The sequence below is a fragment of the Astatotilapia calliptera genome, chromosome 9 (assembly GCF_900246225.1).
Source record: "Astatotilapia calliptera chromosome 9, fAstCal1.2, whole genome shotgun sequence".
Classification (NCBI taxonomy): Eukaryota; Metazoa; Chordata; class Actinopteri; order Cichliformes; family Cichlidae; genus Astatotilapia; species Astatotilapia calliptera.
The window spans coordinates 34,803,470-34,822,206 of record NC_039310.1 but is presented as its reverse complement, the minus strand read 5'-3'; the positions used below and the strand labels follow the sequence as shown (position 1 = coordinate 34,822,206).

General features: G+C 42.5%; 1 protein-coding gene across 1 annotated transcript; it reads right to left on the bottom strand.

The window, feature by feature from the left end:
• Positions 1-7,612: 7,612 nt before the first annotated feature.
• Positions 7,613-9,916, bottom strand: LOC113029708 (gastrula zinc finger protein XlCGF7.1-like; the record flags this gene model as incomplete). Its single annotated transcript, XM_026180705.1, has 2 exons — positions 7,613-7,642; positions 9,061-9,916. A coding segment is annotated over one exon (855 nt), but the record flags the coding sequence as incomplete, so codon positions are not given.
• Between the last annotated feature and the right edge of the window lie 8,821 nt (positions 9,917-18,737).

Sequence of the window (18,737 nt, the reverse complement as noted above, 5' to 3'; positions counted from 1 at the left end):
TAACAAAGTTGCTGTTGGTATTAAACATTCTGATTTGTGTTTGTGTGTATAAAAAAGATTAATTTTGGAAAATAATCTTTTAAAGTTGTGGTTTGAGTTGCTCAGTTTCAGAGTTTCCTTTGTTGGCACTGCCTCTCTTCAGAAGTTGTTGGTCTATATTGACATGACAGCTGATTTTTCGGCTGGACGTCATGATGTGAATCTTAGGGACCGAGTTTCAGAGGTGATCTCCCCCAGCCTCACTTGGTCGTTGAGACTGGAATGGGGAGGGTGAGGGTGAAGGGGGGAGAGATGGAAGGTGTGTTGGGGGTCAGTGTCTGAAGTAGTGTCCCTGGGGAGGGGAGGGTGAGGCGTGGGAGTCGGTCCGTCTCAAACCTGCAGTAGAATGTGTTTAACTCGTTGGCGAGGTCTTTGTTTTCTTCAACAGTGGGTGGGGGGCGTCTGTAGCTGGTGATTTCCTGCAGGCCCCTCCACACTGACGCTGGGTTGTTGGCTGAGAGCTGTTCTTCCATCTTCTGGGAGTATCCTGTGAAAGTGACACTCAAAAACTACTCCATGCATTTATTATTTCTAGACTGGACTACTGTAATTTGCTACTATCAGGATGTCCGAAAAACTCGCTGAGACACCTTCAGTTAATCTAAAATTGCTGCAGCAAGAATACTGACAGCACTTACTTCTTGTTCCTTTAGTATTTAAAAGTAGAATGGGAGGTAGAGACGTCAGTTTTTTGGCCCCTCTGTCTCTCAGTTGGGATTGAGGCGGCAGACACTGTGTCTACTTTTAAGTTTAGGCTTAACTTTCCCTTTTACTAAAACATATAGTTATGGCTAGACAGGCTACCCTGAATCTTCCCTTAGGTATGCTGCAATAGGTGGTTGCTGCTGGGGGTTTCCCATGATGCATTGAATATTTCTTCCTCAGTCACCTTTCTCTCTCACTGAGGTTGTATCACAATTCAGGGTCTGCAGCCTTAAAGGCCGCATTTTAAGGCCGATTACATCACAGCGACGCGATGAAGGCTGTCCCAATTCAAAGGCTGCTCGAAATGCGGCCCTCAAATGCGTCCTTCACTTCCCTGAAATTTAAGGCTGTGGCGGTGTAGACTTCGTGGCCCAATATATCCCACAATTCATAGCATGGCAGTCGGTGTGGATAATTTTGCCGCAGACGGCAGAAGCGGAGCGGCCAAGGAGTAAACTGATAAAAGTAAGTACTGAATAATATATCACTTATTTATGTGCAAATGTTTAATAATGAAGAACATTAAAACATTACTGTTGGCCACATGTCGGCAAAGTTATGTGGCATTAGTCATGTTTGTACTTTCAGCATTTACTTGGTTTTAAAGCCTTTACTTTAAAATATACGCCGTTCAATAGCTGACCTTAATCTTACAGAGAATCTGATGATTTTGTGGATAATTAAAGTCAGTCATATATCCACAAACACAACAAGCTGAAAGTCAGTGATGCTGCTCGGTTTGCAGTCATGAATATCACGGCACAAGCAGGATTCACTGCACTGTTAATGTTAGCTATGTTATATTGCTGCCTCTGTTCGGTGGTGTCGAGCCAAACGGACTTTAACGTGTGTTTGAACGAGCTGACGGTTCACTCGTTAAGCTGAAAGAAAGATGCTTTAATCACAGGAGTCACACATGTGTCCACTGTACCATCTGGGAACTCTTCTTGTTTACACTCGTAACAACACAAACACTAAATCCTCCTGTTTTGTAGCAGTGTGTACACCTGAGACTGTCACCTGTCTGTCTGTCCTGCACTCTCTCTCCGTTTCTCTCTGATTGTGGAATAAAAGTATGAACATGTGTTTATAAGTTACACTTGTGTTTGAATCCTGCAGCTTATCACACATTTGATTTCCATGTGTGACGACTGCAAGTGTCCAAAGTGAGGACAGACTGAGGGACCCACTGCTGCACATCATCTGTGAGGCTTTGCACCCCTGATGATCCACCAGGACAAACTCAGCAGTGTGTGAGGAAGAGGAGGAGGAAGAGCCAGCAGCAGCTGACAGATGGAGAGAATAGACAGACTGTTCCCTGTTTGTGAAGGACTGCTAGGAAAGTTTAACATAACTGTCTGTCCTGAATCAGTCTTATTAGGTAATGTTCAAATAATTTTATCATTCCAGTGTTTTCAGTGTGGGAGAAAGTACTCAGGGCCTTCAAGTTACACACTATGAAAGGCAGCAACAAGTTTAATGTTCAGAAACCTAAAGTCTGTATCAGCAGCAGAATGGAGCTAAAAATAAATGTTTGTTTCAGTTCTATGAAGCTTTGAGTATTTTGGATCAGTAGCACTGCTGTGTTTGTTGCATCATATTGCTGTAATTGTTTATATGTGATCTATAGTGTAACATCATATTCTATAAGGATGTTATGTGTTTGTATACTTTCTTCTCCCTCTCTCGCTCTCTCGCTCCCCCTCTCTCTCCCCAACAGTGAGATGATTTCAGTCTCATGAACAACGTGATCTAATTGTTATTACTAACTAATCTTAAATGACAGTTCAGCACAGAAATGAAGCCCAACAATCATGTTTTACAGTCCTGTGGTCTCAGCCTCAGATACTCAACTAATCAGAGTGATGTCATGACTAAAACGAATGACTAACAAAACATTTTTCTCCTTCATTTCTGTCAAACAAAGCTGTATGTAACGTTTCTCGTGGTTAGTGTCATGGTTGCTAGCGCGATGAAGGCTAGAACGTCCCATTTCACAAGCCTCTCACTTCCGCACTTCTCGTACTTATAGTACGCACCGTACGTAGTGCGCGTACTTCAAGCGAGCGGTCTCTTGATTGGGACACAGCTGAAGTTTTCCAGAGGCCTGGTAATGAGCTAATCATGTGATACAGGTGTGTTGACCCAGGGTGCGATCTAAAACCTGCAGGGACACTGGACTGAGATTGGGGACCCCTGCAGTAGATGCTATGCAGATGACAGTGAGCTTTGTCTATCCATAAAACCAGGTAACACACACCAATTAATTAAATTGCTGAAATGTTTTAAAGATATAAAGACCTGGGTGATGTCTAACTTTCTGCTGCTGATTGTACGTGGCCCTGGAATTCCTAGAAATATAATATCTAACCAGATACTTGCTCTGGATGGAATTACCGTGGCCTCCAGTAGCACTGTCAGAATCTTGGAGTAATATTTGACCAGGACATTATACAAATATGTAGAGCTGCTTTATTTCATATGCGCAATATCTCTAAACATCTCAAAATATCCCATCTCAGAGTGATGCTGTTCATTAATTTATTACTTCTAGACTGGATTACTATTACTACTACTACTACTAGTGTGCATAACACAGGATAAATGGACTCAAATATGGAAACAACAATGGAAATGCACTACCTCACAAAGATGGAGGGAATTTGGATGGAAAATTTTGATTAGGTTCTTTATCACCTCTTACCAAAAGACTCATTATGATGGGAATCCCCCGTATGCTGGAGAAAATATGGACACAGACGAGTACACCTCTGACATTTGCAGGCAGAATTTTAAACCTTGGGTGTAGGGATGGGTATCGTTTAGGTTTTATCCGATACCGGTGCCAAACCGGTACTTTTGAAACGGTGCCGGTGCTTGAACGGTGCTCAAACCGGTGCTTAAAGAATGGAGAAGACAAAATTGGTCCAAAAACCTCTCATGTTCAGCTGTTTTTTTGAAAAAAAAATTCTGCCTTTTCTGCAGCTAGAGGGCATATATGGTATCATTCTTGGCTGGAAGCAGTGCTTAAACAATGGGAGAAACACCAATTTTGTCCAAAAACCTCTCATGTTTGACTGTTTTCCATTTTTTTCTTTGGTCATTTTAGTCTTTTTGGCCAGGGTGAAGGGAGTATCTGCCATCAAACAAGAAGACAGCTGCATGTAACAACAACGGTGTTTGCTAGTTCACCTTACATGCATTAATTTAATAACGTGGCTAGAGTACTCAACGTAAATTATACACGAACAACATTAAGCTACTCACGCAGAGAAGAACGGCTGCTGCTGCCATCGTCATCCTCTTTTAAAAAAAATGCTATGTGTCGCCAGGTGTTTCATCGGATTTGAGGTGTTACCTCCTTTGACAGTATCACAGTATCAGCTTAAAGCACTTGTTGCAGGCTGCTGAATTTGCATACTTTGCTGTGAAGTACAGCCAGACTTTAGACCGCTTTGCCTTGGGCATTTTTAATCTGTAGCTCTGCTCTAAAAGAACGTACGTACCTGGACCCGCCTACTGTCCTCTGAAACATAAAATGATTGGCTAGAATTCAAAGTATATGACATCTCAGGGGAAAAAAAGCACCGAAATGTGCGCTGCTTTTCGGTCTGGTTACTACCGTTTATGACAGAACTGGTGCCATCATGGCACCGGATACCGGTACCCATCCCTACTTGGGTGAAATGGGGTCAATGCAGTTCTTAAGCATGCATGCAAATGTTCATTAGTCAGCTGTGAGCGAGTTTTTCCTATTTATGTTTAAATGCCAGATTTTCACTTCAGGAAGCACACAGCCCCACTCCACTGACGACTTGCTGTTGGCCAACACCCTCAACGACTTTTACTGTCGGTTTGATGATCCATCAAGCGGCTTTCACACCTCAATAGAGACTTCCCCAACAATAGATACACTTTGGTCCATCATCCCCCCACCTTCCCTGCTCCCCCCACAACAGAGCCATCTACACTATCAAAGACTTCACCCACAGGAGCCCCCTCCTCACTTCACACCTATGAGGATTTCAAACCACCTTCTCCCACTACAGCCCTTCATATTCATGAAGCAGATGTGAGGACGCAGTTTAACCCCTCTAGACCTACTAAGGAACCAAGTCAATTCAATTTTTATCTATATAGCGCCAAATCACAACAAAAGTTGCCTCAAGGTGCTTTATATTGTACAGTAGATACAGAGAAAAGCCCAACAATCATATGAACCCCTATGAGCAAGCACTTTGGCGACAGTGGGAAGGAAAAACTCCCTTTTAACAGGAAGAACCCTCCGGCAGAACCAGGCTCAGGGAGGGGCGGGGCCATCTGCTGCGACCGGTTGGGGTGAGAGAAGGAAAACAGGATAAAGACAAACCAGACTGTACTGCCATGTTTGTTGTTTACAATTGTGTTTTGTTTAGTTACTCCTCGTGTGTCATAGTGGTCTGATCAGACTTTATATATACCCTTCTGTGTCAGTTCATGTTTAGGTCAGTTATATTTCTTTGTGCAGTCATTTGGTTTGTTAAGTTTGCAGTTCTTTGCCTGAGTTCAGTTTTGTTTCTTTGACCTTTTTTATGAGCTCAACATTAATTACTTTTGTAAATATAATTTTTGGGTTAAATGAATGAAAACCCTGTTTTTCTAATAATTCCTGTTACTCCTGCTTTTTCCAACTCGGCCGATCACACAGCCCTAAATATTTGTTTAATGTCCTGGTCAAATATTACTCCAAGGTGTTACTGGAGGCCAAGGTAATGCAATCCAGAGCAAGTATCTGGTAAGATACCACATTTCTAGGTATTTTAGGGCCACGTATAATCAGCGGCAGAAAGCTAGTTGTCACCCAGGTCTTTATATCAAGCTCTGCTGTGTTCAAGCTATTAATTACTGCGCGCAAGAGAACCACAACACACATCAAACATTAAGGTTCAGTTATGCCAGCTTTAACTTTGGGATGCCTCAGCTTCTCCTTTATACCCCCCCCCCCCCCCCCCCCACACACACACACACACACACACACACACAACTCTCTGCATCAGGAAGGTCCTGGCACTGGTCATTCCTGGGAGTTTCGTCCTTCTACGCCCTAACAGTTAGCAGATAACATAGTGAAGCAGCGCCAAGCAGTTTTCACAAGGTCATGCTGACACATAATTTGACTATGACTTTAAATATTGGTAACTTCAGGTGTTGCTCTGATATACAGGAAATGACATCACGGCTCAAACTCTTTGTCAGTAAACCATTTCTTTATTTAACATATAAAATTTTGGTTTAACTGTTGCAGGATTTCATAACAAACAAGCTGAAAAAAACCTGCAGAAAACATGGATCGATGCATTCATTAAAAACATGATAACAGGAAACAGATTTTTTGATTCAACTGCTGGAACAAAGCTAACCACTCAACATGAACACTACAGTAGAACAGTTTAGAAAGCTTAAAATGTAACGAGGCACATTTTCATTCATAGCTGCCTCATCAGATCAGGAGACTCTACCTGAACTCTGGAGCCTGATCTCAAGGGTTTAAGTCTGACCCTGAAACCAGAAGAGGATCTTTCTGTCTCTTCAGATTCACTGTGATCCAGAGATGGCAATGATTTCAGTCCTGCATGATTAGGCTGATGTTTGCACAGAGGAGATAATTTAGTAAATGTTTTTGAACATTGTAACAGTAAAACAAGTTCCTTCATAATCATTATGCAAATTTTTACTCTGTGAATGGTACTCATGGCCATTGACCAATGGTCATAAGAATTTGCTTATTAACGATCAAGAAATTGACCTCACAGCCCATTGTTCATTCATTGGACTGGTTTCAGTCGTTATGCAAATGTACTGTTTACAAGATTTACTTAAAAGCAGGAATCAAGACTGTCAGGGGTAGACATTTGTTCAAACACAAGTAAGAGAAATGAGACAACTGCAGACCGACTCAGAGTGTAATTAGAAAACGTGCGCACGGGTGAATGTCTCTCTGAGAAGACACCCACACGGGTGAATGTCTCTGAGAAGACAAAACACACCGAGCACAGGCTTGCTTGCTTTATTTATAAGGCAAAAATGGGTTACATAGTACTTCCTCTTTTAACTGTCAGGGAAGAGGTTAAACATTAAATCAGTTTATCTGATCTTTCACACACTGGGATAAGAATATAGAAGTATATCATGCTTTATCTGACATCACAGACACTGAAGTAAAGAATGCATCATTATATCATGCTGTCAAACATCTCAGACACTGAGGTAAGGAATGCATCAGTTTTCCTTTAACAATAGACTTGGTTAGGTGATTCTTCAACAATAGGCTTGGTTATGTGAAAATATATGAACACACAAAATATAAGGCATACTTGGTTAAAATATAAGGCTTACTTGATTATATTGTTTTATAGAGATTTGGTTATAATGTATAATGTAGAAAATCTCTAACAAAGACGTAACAGGTTATTCGTAACATGGAATCGCTTGTGAGTGGAGTATGAACTGAGATTACTCAAACTCTCTTACAGATGAAGTTCTTTCATGCGTCTGCGTTCATGCTTAGTGTGATCACATGATTGTGAAAGGGTTTTGTCACAGTGTCTGCACTTGTATGGTTTTTCTCATGTGTGGACTCGCTTTTGAAGCTGATGTGCACTGATGAAGGATGACCCACACTGATCGTAGACGTGCTTTTTAACTCCACTGTGAAGGAGTTCATATTGTTTGAAGTCCGTTGAAGTGGTGAAGCCTCTCCCACATTCTTTACAGTAGTTCATTTTGTCTCCAGTGTGTCTACGTTGATGTATTTTTAGGGTCTTTTGATGACTGAAAGTTTTTCCACAAAGGTCACAAAAAACTCTTTCCCACAGTGATGACAGGGTTGAGAACTGGATCCATCTGTGTCGCTCTGCTTCTAAACAAAGACACAAACACAGTGTAAGTCAGTCCTTCAACATTTTCATCCTGAACATTGCCTGAAATAATGAGCATCTCTGCCAAGTCCAATTGCATTTTACTGTTTACATTATCACACTCAGCTCAATTTAATGTGCTATAAAAACGATAAGAGTAAAAACATTAAATTAATACTAGTTTAATTCTACAATAATTAGGGATGGGTACCGGTGTCCGGTGCCATGATGGCACCGGTTCTGACATAAACGGTAGTAACCAGACCGAAAAGCAGCGCACATTTCGGTGCTTTATTTCGGTGCTCTTTTTTTCCTGAGCTGTGATACACTTCTAGCCAATCATTTTACGTTTCCGAGGATAGTAGGCGGGGCCAGGTACGTACGTTCTTTTATGCAGAGCTACTGATTAAAAATGCCCAAGGCGAAGCGGTCAAAAGTCTGGCTGTACTTCACAGCAAAAGATGCAAACTCAGCAGCCTGCAACAAGTGCTTTAAGCTGATACTGTGATACTGTCAAAGGAGATAACACCTCGAATCCGATGAAACACCTGGCGACGCATAGCGTTGTTTTTTTTTTTCCAAAAACCAAGAAATGCGCTGTATTTGATAGCTTGCTGCGAGACCTCACACCGAGCGCATCTACTGCGGTGGTGCCTTTTATCAGACCCGGAGTTAGCGACATACCCAAAAACACAAAGAGGAGAGTCCTGGCCCCTAGCCCTGTCAGTGTAGCAGAAATGATGATGATGGCAGCAGCAGCCATTCTTCTCTGCGTGAGTAGCTTAATGTTGTTCGTGTAATTTACGTTGAGTAGGCTAACCACGTTATTACATTAATGCATGTAAGGTGAACTAGCAAACATCATCATAGCTACATGCGGCTGTCTTCTTGTTTGATGGCAGATACTCCCTTCACCCTGGACAAAAAGGCTAAAATAACCAAAGAAAAAGAGGGAAACAGCTGAACATGAGAGGTTTTTGGACAAAGTTTGTGTTTTTTCCATTGTTTAAGCACTGCTTCCAGCCAAGAGTAATACCATATATGCCCCATAGCTGCATAAAAGGCTAACATTGTTATCTTTTTACAAAAAAATACAGCTGAACATGAGAGGTTTTTGGACCAATTTTGTGTTCTCCATTCTTTAAGCACCGGTTTGAGCACCGTTTAAGCACCGGCACCGTTTCAAAAGTACCGATTTGGCACCGGTATCGGATAAAACCTAAACGATACCCATCCCTAACAATAACAGTAATACAATCCTCAAACACGATCACTAAAAACCTGTGATTAGAGTCTGAATAATCATTCAGAGGTGTTTTTCCATGCAGTAAAATTGCTAACATGCTAACACAACTTGATGAGCACAGTTGTTTCAAACAGTCGGCTGACAAGATAAAAATATAAACATATATAAGCATACCTCACAGTAACGGCACTTGTAGAGACTTTCTTGTGTGGATCTTTTGGTGTGCTTTCAGGTAATGTGGAGATTTAAAAGTCTTCGCACACAAGTCACATTTATAAGGTTGTTCCTCAGAGTGGGTAAACATGTGATGTTGTAACTCTGTGTTTGTAGCAAACTGTTTACCACACTGTTCACAGCTGTACACATCATGTCTGGTGTGAATGCGTAGGTGTTTATTTCGGTTCTGTTTCAGGCTGAAAGTTTTTCCACAAATGTCACAGCTGTATGCCTTAATTCCAGAGTGGGTAACTAGATGACTCTGTAAGCTGCTACTGAGAGTAAAACCTTTCCCACAATCATCACAGCTGTACGCTTTAACTCCACTGTGGATGAGCTGGTGTGTTTTTAAGTATGAAGCTGAGGGAAAAGACCTTCCACAAATATCACACTTGAATGGTCTCTCTCCAGTGTGGATGAGTTGGTGTCGTTTTAAGTGTGAAACCTGCATAAAAGACTTTCCACACTCATCACAGCTGAACGGTCTCTCTCCACTGTGGATGAGTTGGTGTCGTTTTAAGTGTGAAGCCCGCATAAAAGACTTTCCACACTCGTCACAGCTGAATGGTCTCTCTCCAGTGTGGATGAGTTTGTGTGTTTTTAAGTGTCCAGACTCGGTAAAAGACTTTTCACAGTCTCCACAGCTGAACGGTCTCTCTCCACTGTGGATGAGTTGGTGTCGTTTTAAGTGTGAAGCCTGCATAAAAGACTTTCCACACTCGTCACAGCTGAATGGTCTCTCTCCAGTGTGGATTACCTGATGCCTTTTTAGGGAAGCTTTTACGGTAAAATCCTTCCCACACTCGTCACAGCTGTGTTTTTTCTCTCTCTTTCTTCTGTGAGGTTTGTCGGCCTCCTGAGAGCGCTGACTTCTCGCTCCACGTTGGTCCTGCAGTGACAGAGATACAAACACAGGCAGTGAGTTGTGGGAAACACATTCTTCTAACCGGGCTTTTATTAGTGGTACTTTGTGCAAAGCTTGTGTTAAATAAGTAGTTATACATGTACTCATTTTCATACACACATTGCAAATGTGCTCATGAGAGATGGCATTGAGTCTTTTGAGGGTCAAACACGCTTCCAGACAAAGATAAATATTTGACTTGTTTCTAGGGCAACGATTAGAGACATTTGGCCTGCAAAGTGCCCGTACACCTGTTCAGTGAGATGAGCACAGGATGTTTCAGAGACATGTATGAGGAGAAAATAACGGCAGGAAACACACAGAGTGTGAGACGGTGAAGAGGGTTTTTAATTGTTATAGAAGTCAAGAGAGTTAAAAAAGGAAATGTGTCTAACTGTAACTGGTGTATATTACGATATCTGCTAACGTATTGTGAGGCTGGACCTTAATATACAAAAATAGTGTGATGTCTGCTTCCTTGTTGAGATCTCTGTAAGTGAGTGGCACTGCAGATCTCTCCCGCGTACGTGTAATCAATAAATCATTGTTTGACTGGACTTCTAACAATGATTTGAGAGAGACGTAAAGCTAGTGTATAAGTTCATCTTTGATGGTTTGTAAAGCATTCCCACGTTAAGCTTAATAACCGATATATGGAGCGACTGCCTCTCTCTCTCCCTCTGCTGTTGCTACTTCAATCATGAAACTGCTTAATGATCAGCTTTTCTGTCGCGAGTCCGTCTCTCTTCTTTATGTTTGGCCCACTTTGCGCCAGAAAGAGGAAACCAGCGGCTGAACAACTTCGCACTCTCCCTGTAATGGATGCTCCCGTGTGTTTCAATCAATCAGTCTTTATTTATAAAGCACTTTTCATACAAAAAAAAAAAAAAGGTAGCACAAAGTGCTTTACATAGTTAAAAGCAGCCCACCCCACCCTCCAACTCACTCCCCACACTCTCATTAACATAAATGATGTGAATACCCCCCCACACACACACACACACCCGTGCACACTTAAAGAGTAAAATTGGGCTGGGCACACATGAGCCCGGTGAGGAAACACTATCACAGGGAGCCGTCTGCACCGGGAGCCGGTCACAGACCGCAGCCTCCAGGCTGGGCACACAGCAGGAGGGAGGCAAAGAAGCCCCCCAGCCAGGCTGAGAGGACCCCCAGAGCCCCAGCAGCCACGGTTGATCACAGCCCCAGTGCAGAGAGCGCCCTCCGAGGAATCACTGGAGATATGACACAATAGGATATATACAGGGTAAAATGATAAAATAAATAAGAACGGGATACAATATAAATATAAATATAAATAGAGTAAGAAGATTAAAAATGAATAAGAATAAAATCAATAAATATTAGGTAAAGCCTAAATTAATAATAGAATAACAGGATAGAATAAATAAGCATAAAATAAATAAACGTTAGGTAAAAGCTAAATTAACCCTTTAAGACCTACCATAGAACCAAGTTCGCCAGAGCTTATATTATATTTTTACATGCTGTGGAGCCATTTTTGGGAGCATTTCAAGTTGCTATACATCAATACAACCATTATAGCCCAAACTTTAATAATATGTCTGCATTAGGTGCATAGTAATTACATAAATTACAAAAAAGTGCAATAAACTACAAAAAAATTGAAAATCGTTTTAGTTTTTTTAACATATATTTCTAGTTAGAGAAATTTAAGAGGCTTATCCCTCAAAACTGTAAATACAAAAAAGTTACACAAACTAGTTTCCCACCACAGGAAATTTATTTTGAGTGTCTTCATAGTTTTATTTTTGAAATACACCAATTTTTATATACTGCAGGAAAAACGAAAATAAATATTATAGTGCAAATTTGCAAAATAACAGCATATGCATCAAAATAAACTATTTCCAGCAGTGCAATATGAGTCTTAAGCATCCCAGAAACGACACAGAAAGTCATAAAGTCAAACATAACTTTTTAAAACACATAACAAGTAAAACACAAGCTCATAAGGCCCCGATCGTAAAAAACTACATTTCCGCAAAATGACGTCACTTCCGGTTTCGGGCAGGTCATGCGGTCATGTGATAGTTCGCGCTGATGGACGTAGGAAGTGTTACAAACAGCTGATGGATCGGCGAAGCGTGTTTCTGGAATATCATGTTTTTGTTGCTGCAAGTGATTTTTATGCAGTTTTTGCAAAGCTATATGTGGAAGGAAACTGTGACCTAGGACAAGCTGATGGCATAAGATGTAAGTACAACTCCTCCAGTTTCATATGCAAAAAAAATTATTGCGCTAGCTTACTTGGTTGCAGAGCTACCGGGATTTAAAAATAGTTACGCAAAACAGAGCGTGCCCGCTCCGATCGGCTGTAAAGGGTTAAAAAGGTGGTCTTGAGCCTGTTCTTAAAAACATGTACGTTCTCTGCGGCCCTGAGCTCCTCCGGCAGGCTGTTCCACAGACGAGGACCATACCACTGAAAAGCTGCCTCTCCGTGAGTATGTGTCCTGACTTTAGGAACGATCAAAAGGCCGGTACCAGAGGACCTCAGGGTCCGCGAGGGCACATATGGTAAAAGCAGATCTGAGAGATAAGAAGGCCCAAGACCATTAAGACATTTAAAAACCAGTAAAAGAACTTTAAAATCGATCCTGAAACACACGGGGAGCCAGTGCAGCGATTCTAAAACCGGTGTAATGTGGGCCCGCCCTCTGGTCTTCGTCAGCACACGAGCTGCAGAGTTTTGCAAAAGTTGTAAAGTTGAAATATTCTTTTTGGGGAGACCAGAGAGCAGGGCATTACAGTAATCAATGCGACTGGTAATAAAAGCATGCATCAGCATCTCCGTGTTGGCCCGAGAGAGAATAGGGCGGACTCTGGCTATATTTTTTAGATGATAAAATCCAATTTTGGTTACATGTTTAATATGTGGGATAAAACCAAGCTCAGAGTCAAAAATAACACCCAGGTTTTTCACTTGTAGTGAAGGACATAGTGAAAATGCCTCTAATTTAGACAAGAGTTTCTCTCTCTGAGCCTCGGGACCGACGATTAAAACTTCAGTTTTGTCCTGGTTAAGCTGTAAAAAGTTTTCTGCCATCCAAGATCTTATATCTAAAATACAGTTAAAAAGGGCATCCTTTGGTCTGGTGTCATCAGGAGACACGGAGATGTACAGCTTACAGTTTGCGTACTAGTGTGCTCTCGACTAATGTGTGGTAGAGGTAGCACTTTTATTTTTCATATTCTAAATAAATGAGTACTTTTGGAAAGTCAGAAACTGTTGCTCATTCGCTATCCACCCGCACACCTCCGCGGCTGGCTTCATCTCCACCGCACGTTGAAAGCAAATGTGCCAGGCCTCAAAGACAATGGGTGGTTTGTGCAACAAAAGCAGGAGAATCGAGCATATGACTTGTAAAAATCTCAGCAGGGGTGATTAACACCTCGGGACTTGCACCAGAAAATAAACGCAGTGATTTTAGTAGGTGTTGGGTTCAAGGGATTTTGAGAAGGGTTAGTAAATCTAGTGTTGAGGTTAGCTCGGTGCTTACCTTTAGATGAGCCCACAAACCGAGAGAAACTCCGCGATGAAGCTGGAACTCTTTCCAAACACAGGAAACAGATCAGGGAGCAGAGACCCACGTGGTTCACGCTGATCTCAGCTACGATCCAGGAGACAAGGGTGGGCAGATCGATGCAGATATCGATCCAAACGGTGGTAGTGGTTTACGATCGATGCTCCTCCGAGTTCACTATTTTACTCGCTGCGGATGAAGAAGCAGCTGTCTGTGCGAACACCTCTTCTTATGCGGGAGACTCACTTTGCTCCGCCCCCTTCTTCTGCCCTGCTGGGATTTGATACTGTGCCGTCACGTGACTCGGCTACACACAGAAAACCCATTTGGACTGCAGAGAGAGAGAAACAGGAGCAACATGTGGAGATATTTTACGGCTGTAAATGAAAATGCTGGAGAACAGCTGGAAGGCTTGTCAGCACCTAAAGCCACAGGAGACCACACAAGCTGTAGAGTTCAGCTTATTTTTTCACACTCCAGTTAAATACTTTGACTGAATTCTCACTGCACACACTCAAACTGGCCCAGCGTTCATATCAGGCCCGCGAGATCATTTCATATAGATTTTTTTAAATTACTGTTATGCATGGCCCGACGATATGAGGTGCTATTAACACACAAACAACAGATCCTGTAACGCAGCGCTGCAGCCTCTTTCCCAGACGTTAGGCTACCTGGCAACATTCCCGCGTCAATCAAGTCAAACTTCTGTTATTGCGAAGCTAGTCCCTCACAATGGCAAAGAAAAAAGTTATTTCTGAAAATGGAGCCTTTCAGCACCAGTGGGAGACTGAATGTATGTTTACAGACATTGCTGGTAAACCAGCAGTTTACATTGGTAGTAAACTGGTAAATCACATGGTGAAGCTGTTGTGAAAGCAAATTTTATTGTAGCAGAGGAGACAGTCAAATCAGCCCGGTACCACTCTGATGAAGCTGTGCGATGCTATCCAGACAAAACGCAGATTTTGGCAAATGTGAGCCTGAGGAGAAATATGATTGCTGATCGGGTTTGTGAGATGGCCACTGATTTAGGAACACAGTTTTGTGAAAGAAGCAAACACGTTATTGCATACTGTGTATGAAAGTATAGACATGATGGACATTGCACAGCTGGCCATCTTCATCAGTGGAGAGGAAATATTGAACATTAAATCGATGCACGGGACAACGACAGGAAAAGACATTTTTAAAAACGTATGTCAAAGTGTAACCGACATGAAACTGTCCTGGGACAAACTTGTTGGACTTACAACAGATGGAGCGCCATGTCATGTAAATCGTATAGTATACATGTATAGTCATGTAAATGAGAATTACAAAGTTGGTGGCTGCAGTATAAACAAATTGGTGTATCTCAAAAATAAAAACTATGAAGACACTCAAAATTAATTTCGTCTGGTTGGAAACTGTTTTATGCAACTTTTTTACATTTACAATTTTGAGGGATGAACCTCTGAAATTTCTTTAACTAGAAATGTGTGTAAAAATACCACTTTTGCAATTTATGTAGTTACTGTTGACTTAATGCATACATATGATTAAAATGTGGGATATAAGGGTTGTATTGATGTATAGCAACTTGAAATGCTCCCAGAAATGGAAGTACAACATGTAAAAATATAAAGATAAGCTCAGGCAGACTTGGTTCTGTGGTAGGTCTAACACTAGCATCCCCAGGCTTCTACCTTTCTACCTATAAAACCCGAGAGCAGTCAAATGGTGGAAGTGGAAGCTAAATTGGCTAGTCATTCATCTGTATATTAGGTCGTTACCTAGGAATTCTGGAGGGAGGGGAGTGGGGGTGAGTGATTGAGGGGGTGGGGGAGTGGAGTGTTTCAGTTTGCCATCTTAGGGAGAAATCAACACATGTCCTTTGTATGTCCTTTGTTGCTGACATTTATTGATGAAAACAGTACAAAAAACCAACCATTTGTACACATATTTACAAATAATGATAAAAAGTGAGTGAGTACATTTCAACATTTTCAGCAATCACTCACAATCCTGGCACTGCCACGGTATCTGTCGTCTGCATTTACCACATGTGTACCTGTAGCAGTGAACACATCGCACAGTGGCCTGATTTTTTTTGCATCTGTGTACTTGGATTTTAGGTCGCAAGCCACCCAAAACTTGCTCCATGCACCACTCAGCAGGCCATTTGTAAATATGTGTACAAATGGTTGGTTTTTTGTACTGTTTTTATCAAATGTCAGCAACAAAGGACATACAAAGGACATGTGTTGATTTCTCCCTAAGATGGCAAACTGAAACACTGAAACACTCCACTCCCCCACCCCCTCAATCACTCAGTGAGTGATTGAGGGGGTGGGGGAGCTGCTAAAAGCGGTGAGCTTCCTTTTGTGTTTCATCTTGATGCATTCTCAATCATCCAGGGAAACAAATCTCCAAAAGTCACCAACTTGGAGTGTTTCAGTTTGCCATCTTAGGGAGAAATCAACACACATGGGTGTATGTCCTTTGTTGCTGACATTTATTGATAAAAACAGTACAAAAAACCAACCATTTGTACACATATTTACAAATGGCCTGCTGAGTGGTGCATGGAGCAAGTTTTGGGTGGCTTGCGACCTAAAATCCAAGTACACAGATGCAAAAAAAATCAGGCCACTGTGCGATGTGTTCACTGCTACAGGTACACATGTGGTAAATGCAGACGACAGATACCGTGGCAGTGCCAGGATTGTGAGTGATTGCTGAAAATGTTGAAATGTACTCACTCACTTTTTATCATTATTTGTAAATATGTGTACAAATGGTTGGTTTTTTGTACTGTTTTCATCAATAAATGTCAGCAACAAAGGACATACAAAGGACATGTGTTGATTTCTCCCTAAGATGGCAAACTGAAACACTCCACTCCCCCACCCCCTCAATCACTCACCCCCACTCCCCTCCCTCCAGAATTCCTAGGTAACGACCTAATATACATATGAATGACTCCAGCATTTGACTGACTGCTCTCCGGCTTTTAAAGGTAGAAACGCAAAATGATGACTCCGCAGGGGTCTAAGGTAGAAAACCAAAATGACTGCTCTCCGGGGGTCTAAGCTAAAGGGTTAAACTGCTTCCTCACATCTGCTTCATGAATATGAAGGGTTGTAGTGGGAGATGGTGGTGTGAAATCCTCATAGCTGTGGAGTGAGGAGGGGGCTCCTGTGGGTGAAGTCTTTGATGGTGGTGATGGCTCTGTGCTGGTGGGAGTGGGGAGGTGGGGGGATGATGTCTCTATTGTTGGGGAAGGTGGAGATGTCAAGGCTGCTTGATGTCTCATCAAACCGGCAGTAAAAGTCGTTGAGGGCTTTGGCCAACAGCAAGTCGTCAGTGGAGTGGGGCTGTGTGCTTATATCCTTACTCTCATTTCCCTTAGCGTATCTGTAACATGCAACTTCTGTCGGTGCTGTGCTACTGGAAACTGAATTTCCCGGAGGAACCAAACCCGAGGGATTAATAAAGTTCCATCCATCCATCGGACATTTGCACATATGCTTAAGAATTGCATTGACCCCATTTCCTCCAAAGTAAAATTCTAGCTGCACATGCCCATGAAAATTTCTCCCACTGAAATAAGAGCCAGCACTGTTTTGCAGTATGTTTTAGATTACAATGTTTTGAGTTTGTCATACATATTTACTGCCCAGTTTAAAGCATTTCTGAATATTGAGTCTTTTTTGTGGTGAATTGTTTGTACCAAAATAATTGATTCTGTTCATCTGGACATGGCGTTTTCAGTGTTGCAAGTGACTTCTTCAATCTCAGCTGACTGCAGGTTTCCCAAACCTAGTAAACAGTACATTTGCATAATGATGAAAACAGCCCACTGAATGAACAATGAGCTGTAAGATAAGTTTCTTCATCATTAATATGCAAATCATGACCATTGATCAACAGCCACAGATCAAATTCCATGAGTACCATTCACAGAGAGTTGGGGAATGGCTGCAACCCCAGCTTTGTAAGATGGTGAAAGATGTACCCTCAGGGTTAGTGGCTCCAGATTGGATCATGGAGGTAGTGGACCCCCTGCCCTGCAATAACACATACAAAACGCTTGAGCTCTCAGCGAAGGCGGTCGCACTTTCTCCTCTCCTCCTCACCCTTATCTTCCCTGCTTCGCCTCTATGTCCTTGTCTTGTCTTGTGTGAATTTACTTTCCCTGGAACAGTCTCTCACTGTCGTTCTCTAAACCTAAAAGAGAATTATGGATTTGATCAACTGGTTTCTGAGTGCTATTGACACCCTTTTCTCAACGAGAAGTCGGGGCTCGGGAGAGCCTGAGTGCCCTGGAGGGACTTTCCCTGCCGGTTACACGATGGACGGGTGGCAGAACTGGAGGACCGTGTGCCTGGCGGGACTGTCGATCAAGGACGCTGAAGATATCTACCTATTCGGAACCATGATAACAGGGTTCATGCTGATCGGCGTTGGCTTAGCCCTGGTTTATCAGAGAAATAAGAAAGCGGAACCGGCTGTTCAAACCCCCACAAGGCTGCCCGCTGGATTCGAAGCGACGGGACGAGGTGCGACCTCTCACAACGAACATAATATGGTCAACACCTTGGAGACGCTTACAGCTGCTGTGAAGGCTCAAAACAACACCATTGAGCGTATGAGGGGAAACATCAGAGAGAGGCCTGCTCAAAATGAGACCCTTGAGCGACAGTTGGAAAACATCGCGGAACGGATCACTGCAGTTGTGAGGTCTCAGAATCAAAAGACTGACAACACCACGGAACAGAAGTTTGATACCATCATGGGGAGGCTCGCAGCTCTTCAACGGGAGATCGAGAGACCAGCCTCGGAGTGCTAGAATTCGAGCTGCTCACAAAGGAGAAATCAACAATATTCAACATTTGGACACCACGGCTCCAGCTGCAGGCCCAAGGCTGGAGCCCACCAAAACAACTCCCTGATAACAACTGTGTGATGACTATTCTTCCCGCCCCATGAAGGACACCTGGATTGGCTGGAGGACTGTTTACTTAGCCTGATAGGCTGAAGGACACTGTCTCAGCTAAACTATGGACACGCACACACACACACTTACACTGATAAGCACTCACTCATCCCCCTCCCTTTCCAACGCCTTCGATGCTTGTGCCCTACCGGGGATGATAGCAGTCAACTGGACCAGCACAGAT